The sequence below is a fragment of the Rutilus rutilus genome, assembly GCF_951802725.1.
Source record: "Rutilus rutilus genome assembly, chromosome: 8".
NCBI lineage: Eukaryota > Metazoa > Chordata > Actinopteri > Cypriniformes > Leuciscidae > Rutilus > Rutilus rutilus.
Genome location: NC_140222.1, coordinates 190,001 through 199,678, shown reverse-complemented (window position 1 = coordinate 199,678; position 9,678 = coordinate 190,001). Strand labels below are relative to the sequence as shown.

Genomic DNA, 9,678 nt, shown 5'->3' with positions numbered 1-9,678 from the left:
AGTTCAAAGCTGTTGTAAGCAGTTATTTGTATAGTCCGACATTGAAAACAGTCTTTAAAAATTGTAGCCAAGCCGCCCTCCCTCTTCACAGGGCGAGGTGAATTTCGGTATTTGCATTTGGGCGGTAGCAGCTTCGAAAACGGAGTTAAGTCTCCAATTGAAAGCCATGTTTCTCAGTGATGAATAGAAAGTCTAATGATCGTGCAGTGAAAAAATCTCTGATAATAAAAGTCTTATTTACCACCGACCTCGCGTTAATCAGGGCCATCCTTAGCTGCACAGGATCTTCCATCTGTCGCGATGCTCTACGCAGCGGTCGAAGCAGATGAGCCGAAACGCCGCGACGGCGAAGATGAGGCGAGCGGTGTCGGGGCCATTGATCTCCCATGCTGGGTAGAATAGGGATATTCCAAGCATAGGCGTCTAAGCTTGAGCGTCAAGCGTAGGAGCGGTTACTACCACCTTCCTTGCTGAGTCGATCGATCCTAGTGTTCAGCTTACGGCTTGCCTGCAGCAGGATCTTGAGCTTGACGGCCACACCGCCACGCTTACCCCGTCTCTTCCGACGTCTGTTCACCGGGGCACAGTATGGTGGTAATCGATGTAGCCACACCGGTATCTCCGTCAGAAAAGGAGGAGGTGAGTATCGCGAAGGTAGGTTTGATCCTGTGGTGCTTCGGTGGATATACGCAAATTTAAAAGTATTTGCCGGTCGTATACTAACAGTGTTGATGCAATTTTCCCCATAGCAGCAACCACATAGATATGAGTGTAATAAAATACACAGACGACAGCAGCAGACGGCGTGCCACACACAACGGCACCATCATGACCATCATCTAGCTGTTTAGTCCTCTGGCTCACAAACTGGTCATGACTTGTGATAGCATAGTCAAGTCACCTTTATTTATATAGTGCTTTTACAGATTGTTTCAAAGCAGCTTTCCAGAGATAACAGGAAAATAATGCAACAAAGTTAGTTTCTGCTGTACAGCAGATCTAGAAGAAAGAAAGATCTGTCAGTTACAATTGGTAATCATCCGTCTTCAGTTCCTCTATTATGTGGGCTCCCACAAGGGTCCACGTTGAGTCTTTTTTTATTTTCCCTGTATGTGTTACCTTTGGGGTCTATCTTGTAGGAAATATGAGATCACACACCACTGTTATGCATGTGCATTATGCAGGGGCGCTACGCACGTGGCGACCAGCAGCTGAAACAGGACCAAACTGACTTGTCTGTCGCACGCTTGCTGTTTAAAGTTTTGTTTGTCTGAGTTTGTTGGGACTTTGTGTTTCATAACGTCCAACGAGGACGAGTTTGTCAAATGGATGTGCTGTTTATTGTCCTACTGTGGGCTATATCCCTACTTCTCGCGTGTCTGGAAGCATCTCCTGTTAAACAGCCGGTGAGGATCCAGTATGGCAGAGAGTTTCTTCTTCAGTGGCATCGGCCGCCTTACAATGTTCGTTATCCTGTGGACCAATCGGATCATAATACTGTCTGTCTTGTCGCTGTATATAAAACTGTTTTAAGAAGAGTACGGCCACAGATTAAGAACATCAGCCTGTCATCTGAGGAGTCTACTGCATCTTTGCAGGGATGTCTGGAGTGTACGGACTGGGATGTTTTTTATGACTCTTGCTTGAGTATAGATGAACTTACACTAGTAACTATATCTCCTTTTGTGAAGAGATGCTTGTCCCCCGCAAGTATTCCCAAACAATAAGCCATGGTTCACTAACTCCGCCAAAGCACTCATGAATGAGAGTATTCCTTATTCCTTCATTCCTTATCTTTACATCACGCCTTTACGTTACACCCTGTTAATCATACTCAATGACTTTTTTATCTAAAACCCACTTTTCATATCATTTCAACTTAATTTGACTTAACAGGCGTTCATAAATAGTTTCAGAAATTCTATCAGAAATTTTATTTTCATAACACATTTTCTACTATATTTCTTCTCATCTTTCTCTACATGCCAGTTCCTTTTACATCCTTTTCCTTTCTTTTCGCTCTGCCTCTTCTAACCAGTACATTATTGTTTACAATCCCCACACACACACACACACACCTCATACAACAACCTTTTTGTTTTTCACTTCCCTCTTCCACTGAGTCTCTCAAGCTAATGTAATGTCATGTGGCGTGTCATGTGGAAATTCACTTCTTTTCATTGTCTATTTTTGTGTGAAAAATCAAAACGCAAAAAGTGTCTCAACTGTACTCAGTCTACTTTCAGATCCCACCGCATTGACGGCATCAGCCAAACTCTCCCACTCATACTTTTTCCTTTTGTTATTAATTCTGGAGGACCAAGTTCTAAATAAAACATTTTTTTCCGTTTCTACCTCCGATAGTAGCACCTCCAATTCACTTTCTGTAAAGTTTAATTTCTTGCCGCCATTTTCTTACTGCTTTCTTTTGCCAAAGTGGACTCATTACCATATTTAAATTTGTTTAATTAAGGGAGGAGACTGGGTGGGGCGTTGTGCTTGTGCATGTGCGCTCAATTTTACGTTAACTGGGATGTACAAAGAGAATATGCGTGGGATCCTTCGTACGCAGAGATTCATACATCTGGGGTTTTTTGTGCGTACGCACATTTACAGCTTTGTCCATACGCAATGTTTTAGTATGAATTCAACGCAAGTCTTTGTACATGAGGCCCCTGGTCCAGATAAAATCGGAGGGCGTTTAATTAAGGTCTGTGCAGAACAATTGGCGCCAGTGTTTTGTAACATCTTTCGAAGATCAATTGCCCTCCAGAGAGTTCCAAAACTTTGGAAGAAAGCCATTGTAGTGCCAGTGCCGAAAACCACACATGCTGTAACATTAAATGACCTTAGGCGGATAGCATTAACCTCCCTTATAATGAAATGTTTTGAGAAATTAGTAAAAGATGAATTATTAGACAAAACTAAGGATTTGTTAGACCCTCTTCAGTTTGCATATAGAACAAAGCGAGGTGTTGAAGATGCAACACTAACTCTACTAAACATGGTATTGCAGCACCTGGAGGGTAGTAAAACTCACGCTAAGCTCTTATTTATTGACTTCTCAACTGCTTTTAATTCTCTGCAACCCCATATTTTAGCAGATAAGTTAATTACTAATTTTAGTCTGGATCTTAACTTGGTAGGTTGGGTTAACTGAACGAACTCAGAGAGTGAGTGTAAATGGTAGTCTTTCAGCCCCCTTGACAACATCCACAGGTTCTCCTCAGGGATGTGTTTTGTCTCCTTTATTGTATATCTTATATACAAATGACTGTCTAAGCAAACATAAAAATAGGTACACAGACGACACAGTTATTGTGAGTCTTTTCGAAGAAAATGAAACGTGCCATGGTCCAGTGGTTGATGATTTCGTGAAGTGGTGTGATGATGCCTGTTTGCAGATTAATGTATCCAAGACAAAAGACATGAGTATTGACTTCAGAATACAAACATATCCTTCCCAAGACACATTTGTTAAGTTCAATAAGGTGGAATGTGTGGACAGTTACAAATATCTGGGGACAATTATTGATAAAAGATTGCGGTTTGATTTGAACACAGAGGCCCTGTGTAAAAAAGGGCCTTTACTGTCTTAGAAAATTAAGATCATTTAACATAGACAAAACACTGATGGAATTGTTCTACAAGTCGTATAGAGTCAGTGTTGTCCTTTTCCATTAGCTGCTGGTTTGGAAATCTTAGTGTGAAATACAAAAATGCATTAAATAAATTAGTCAATAACAGTGGGAAGATTATAGGTAAAGAGCAAAGAAGTTTGACAGCTTTGTTCAACAGAAATGTCTTGAGTCGAGCCCATTCTGTGCTTTTAGACAGTGAACACTTCTTATATTCAGAGTTCTTATGTTGCCCTCAGGTCGCCGCTATAGATTATGAAAGATTAAAAATAATCGATACAAATACTCTTTTGTTCCGAGTGCAATCAGACTATTAAATAAGTCTTAAAGGTATTTATTAAGGTTTTTTATATTTTTTAGGTACTCTTTGTATTTTTTTGTAATTTGTAATATGTGTTGTTATTTATTATCATGATGTACTGTATGTGTTAGTTTGTTGTCTGTTTGCCTGCACTGCAACCAAATTGCCCAAAAGGGATCTTAATAAAGCTTGACTTTGACCTTGATGACACTCAATTGTATGTTCCATTACAACCACTTGATAAGTTCTGTTCCAACACTGTTAAGTGTCTCGATGATGAAGGTGATGATATGCTTAATGACTACGAATTTTCTCCACTTAAATGAGTGCAAAACTGATGTTGTTGGTTTTTTGTTTGGGTGTATTTTTTTACTGCGAGTTGAATTTTGCAAAACAAGTTCGTGCTGTGGTGAAAACTAGTTCCCTTTTGAGAGGTCTCTCGTATTGCGTAAGGCTATGGGAAAACTCATTTTCTTGAGAATATTGAAGCCAATTTTTTTTAAACGCAGTGCAGCTGCACACCATACACAGATGAGTCACTAGCGCGGTCATTGGCTGTAGAAATGTGCTTTATAAATAACTAAACTAAACTATGATAGGTATGAATATGCCTCCCCCCTCAGAATGTGTGCTTGTATGATGACTCTGCCAAAGACAAACCAAGTTGCTCAAAATCATTTTGCAATAATATTGTAAGACATGACTAGAGGCGAATTCAAAGATTAAATGAAATCATGATTAAATGAAGACATTAACCAATGTTAGACATTACAACCAATCATAAACCTAAGTTTGTAGACTTTCCTTATTTGTACAAAGGAATACATTTTTAGATTGGGTGTCATGACAGTGACGAAAATGAATACTTTACAAGAAAGTTATAAAATGCTTGGAGACTTCTGCTCTTGACCTCTTCTTGTTCAGGTCATTTTGAAAGGAACAAGGTAATAAATTTGGTAATAAAACCTTTAAAGATCTTTGCTACAGAGTGTTCAATTAAAATGTATTTAATTTCTGTGGTAATTTCCATGACATAGACTGCTCTCTCTTTACAATCAATCTAGTTACAACAGTCGTTGCAATTCTTACAGCAGTGACATTGTGAGTTCTCTTACAGAAAAAGGTGAGAATCTCTCTGGACTTGGTGATATTCTTTGGTGGTCTCATCATGTTTGGATTTTCTCTTAAAAATCATTGTCCATTACTTTGCAGAACAGCCATGGTGATCTACACAGTAACGGCGTACACAGGAAAGGGGCTTTTGGCGGGCACCACTAGCCGTATCTACATCCAACTGCGTGGTACTGAGGCTGAGAGTGAGGAACAGAACCTAAATCGCATTCAGGGGTTTTTGCAAGGATCGGTGAGTGCACCCAATTAAACCAACATTACGGAGTTTTTGACTAAAAACCATCAGTCAACACTACATTTAATGGAAGATATTCGAAAGAGTGAGAATAAAAGTTGAATGAAGTAATGACATTTTTTTTATATATATTTACCTTAAAATTATCGTCCCATATGTACGACGGCGTATTAGGGACATTGTAGGTAAAAAAAAACCTGACCTGAACCTGCTCCTCAGCCCGCGTCACGAGGCATCATCCAGAGAGCACCAGGGCCAACAGCTTTGACCCAATTCCTCTGTGGCTGAGGCAAGCTGTGAAAGGAAGAAACAGCCTATAGCCCAATCAATCTAACACTGTTTTGCCTTGAATGTTCACAATTTAATTTAGGCATAAAAGCCATTCTTTTATTGGCCAGGCACGTTTGACAGCCATATGCTTCATACTAGTTGCACTAGTTCTCTAATATTATGTATAGTCGTAACATTCTGGGAAAAATAGTGTGAGGGTACCACATCACTTCACAAGGCTGTGCCTCATCACACTAGTCCACCATAAACATGTTCCCCACATGCACACGTTAGTGAGGAAGTGCAACTTTGGAACATATGGCTGTCAAACATGCTTGGCCAGTAATAAAGACTAGCTATTACTTTAAATTCATAGCGGGTTATCATGAATATCCAAAGCAAAACCGTGTCAATAGATTAATTGGGTAGGCTGTTTCTTCTATTCACAGCTTGCCTCAGCCTCAGCTATCAGGAAATTGGTTTGCTGTCTGGATGATGCCTTTGTGATGCGGGCTGTGGATCAGGTTCAGGTCGAATGCAAAGTGAGCAGTGTGGTTCCATTACTGGCCAGGAACGCTTCAGTGTTTCACACTAGTTGCACCTCCTCACTAACGTGTGCCTGTGGGATCTTTGTTTACGGGCCGTCTGTGCTGTGATGAGCTAGGCTACATCTTTGCAATATAAAGAAATGTGGTCCCTTGACACTATTTTAGTTTTTTCTTGCAATTTTTTTACTTTATAAGCACATAATATTCTTCTTTTTTTTGGTGCAATTTTTTTTTTTATGCAAACTTGTTATTTTATAATCTCAGAATATATCAGAGTTTCTTTGCTGAATTTTCCCTCCCCCAATTGCATATTATTATTATGATTTTATTTACTTACAAAGACCCTAATACGCCATTGTACATCTGTCTGTGCAGGAGCGAGAGTTTAAGATTAACTGTAAAGCATCCCTGGGAGAGCTCATAGCTGTCAAGCTCTACTCCAAGCCGTTTATGGGTCTTCTTTACAACCAGTGGTTCTGCGATAAGATCTTGATCAACACTCCAGAAGGTGACAAGATTTTGTTCCCGTGCTACTGCTGGCTCGACTGTAACGAGAGGCTCGTTTTAAGACCTGCTAAAGGTAGGCACTTCCATTTCAAGTCATGGCCAAAATTCACATTTACCGGTGTACTTGAAAGCTCAGTGGTGATGCCTTGCTAATATACTACATGTGCACACACACACACACACGATCAATCATTTTTATAATCTTTTTGCAGTGGGCTTGCTTAACCCACCCAGCTGCAACCTATATGCAAAACAAGTTTATGTACATTCCCAAGACCCCAGAATACAAGATCAAATATAGCTGCGAGCAGCGATTACGGGCCCAAGCCGGTGGCACCGCAACCGGTGGCGGTACCGCCGGCTTTGGCCCTCCATCGCTGCTCGCAGCTATATTTATATATATATATATATATATATATACAAACATATATATATATATATATATATATGTATATATATATATATATATATATATATATATATATATATATATATATATATATATATATATATATATATTTATATATGTGTATATATATATATATATATATATATATATATATACCGTTCAAAAGTTTGGGGTCAGGAAGATTTTTAATGTTTTTAGGAGAAGTCTCTTCTGCTCACCAAGGCTGCATTTATTTGATTAAAAATACAAACAAAAACAGTAATATTGTGAAATATTATTCCAATTTAAAACAGCTGTTTTCTATTTTAAAATATTTTACACTGTAATTAATTTATGTGATCAAAGCTGAGTTTTCAGCATCATTACTCCCGTCTTCAGTGTCACATGATCCTTCAGAAACCATTCTAATATGATGATTGATGGTCAATAAATATTAATTATTATTTTCAATGTTGAAAACAGTTGTGTACAGATTTTTTTTCAAAATGCGTTGATGAATGTAAAGTTCAAAAGAACAGCATTTATTTCAAATATAATTTTTTTTAACATTATAAATGTCTGTACTGTAACTTTTGATCAGTTTAACTCATTCTCGATGAATAAAAGTATTGATTTATTTTATTTCTTTCCCCCAAAATTAAAATTTAAATTATTACTGACCCCAAACTTCTGAACGGTAGTGTTTAATGTTACAAAAGCTTTAGATTTCAGATAAATGCTGTTCTTTTGAACTTTCTATTCATCAAAGACTGTACACAACTGTTTTTGACATTTAAAATAATAATGAATGTTTCTTGAGCATCAATCATCATATTAGAATAATTTCTGAAGGATCATGTGACAGTGACGACTGGAGTAATGATGCTGAAAACTCAGCTTTGATCACAGGAATAAATAACAGTTTAAAATATATTAAAATAGAAAGCAGCTGTTTTAAATTGGAATAATATTTTACAATATTACTGTTTTTGTTTGTATTTTTAATCAAATAAATGCAGCCTTGGTGAGCAGAAGAAACTTCGCTTAAAAATCTTACTGACCCCAAATTTTTGAACAGTAGTGTATATATATTATATAAAAATGTAAGGGATAAGACACAGATAATTTTACTTGCCTGACCTGATTAGAACAATGAAAAAACTTAAATGAAAAAATAACTTGGGAATCACTAAAACGAGGGCGCGATTGAACAGTGGACACATAAAAACATACTCTGTCATTTTGTTCAGAACATCATTCAAACTGCAAAGTGTTAACTTATATTTTTGTACAGTAGCAATAAAACACAACATTGTGCTTTTTTTAAATACATTCAAGCAATCCGCCCCAAAAATGAAACTAAAATGCTCACGGCTGCACAGGCATTCATAATGGTGCGCGTCCTCAGCGAGGAACGAGCAGAACAGAGTCAACGTTTCTTAGGTCATTCCTCCTTCCATAGGAATTTATTGAAAACGCTCGCTCTGCTCCGCACCATTATCAATGTCCGTGCGGACGAACATATTTTACTTTCGTTTTTAAGTTAGCGATTAAAAAGCCCCCAGCAGTGTCACACGTCAGTTAACCAGTGGTAAAATATTCTCACCGTCACATACCTAGTATATTTTTATATAGATATAATAGGCCTACCTGATTTTGAACACAAGAGGGCAGTATAGCACTATGTTTGACTTTATTTATTTATTGTTTAGACTAAACAACCATTCTGGCAGTTTTTAAACTTAAACTTCATTCTTAAATTGAAAAAAAAAGAATAAAATGAGTTAAGTTCTGATATTTGTATACTTTTATGTAGTAATAAATGGTGTATAATTACATTTTTAGAATATATGAGCCTTTTAGTGTTTACTTTTTTGACATTACTTTAATCCCTCGCCATAGCAAAACCGTTTGAGATATTTATTATCCGTTCACAATTTAGCATCATTAATATATTTTTATCATGTTGAAAAAGTTTGGTGGGAATAAAATAACCACTTAGATAAAGGTGGCTAAAAATTCAGAGGCTGATTTTGCAAAAAAATCCACATTCAGACCAAAATATCTGACTTCATGATGGTCAGAGCTAATGACTTTAAATTAGAAAGTTATCCGGGTCGATGAGATCAATATATGAACTGAGTTTTTTTTACTGGAGTTAAAACTAACCCCCCCACTTTTGTCAAAAGCATGTTGAAAGTGACACACTTCCTGCTGCCAATTGGTGGCGCTATAACTTTGAATCACAATAGTTACATCCATCTGATCGGCCTCTTACCACGAACACACTGCTGAAGTTTCATCAAGATCAGTTAATGTATGCAGAAGTTATTCCACTTCGTGTTTCTCTTTTCTCGCCATAAATTCGATTCCTCGCCACGGCCAAACCGTTCGAGATATCAAAAATCCGTCCGCAATTTAGCATCCTCAAAGTCTTGACTACATGCACACCGAGTTTGGAGGGGACACGGTGAATTTTCTAGGAGGAGTACTTCGCATTCCACAGGAAGCGTTTTCCAAACAACCAATAATAGCCGACTTCCTGTTGGGCTGGCGTAAAACTTGACCGGGGGAAAGTTGTTCGGCCCGATGAGATCTATATGTGTACCGAGTTTCATATTAATTCATGCAAGCGTGTTTGATCTATGGACCAAGTTTTG

General features: G+C 37.9%; 1 protein-coding gene across 1 annotated transcript in view; it reads left to right on the top strand.

The window, feature by feature from the left end:
* Nucleotides 1-4,875: 4,875 nt before the first annotated feature.
* LOC311294605 (hydroperoxide isomerase ALOXE3-like) overlaps nucleotides 4,876-9,678 on the top strand; it is a 38,628-nt gene continuing 33,825 nt past the window's right edge. Inside the window, exons 1-4 of the mRNA XM_084415559.1 lie at nucleotides 4,876-4,895; nucleotides 5,004-5,062; nucleotides 5,152-5,302; nucleotides 6,499-6,703. Coding sequence (XP_084271685.1) covers nucleotides 5,159-5,302; nucleotides 6,499-6,703 — 349 coding nt within the window. The 5' untranslated portion in view covers nucleotides 4,876-4,895; nucleotides 5,004-5,062; nucleotides 5,152-5,158. The remainder of the gene's footprint in view (nucleotides 4,896-5,003; nucleotides 5,063-5,151; nucleotides 5,303-6,498; nucleotides 6,704-9,678) is intronic.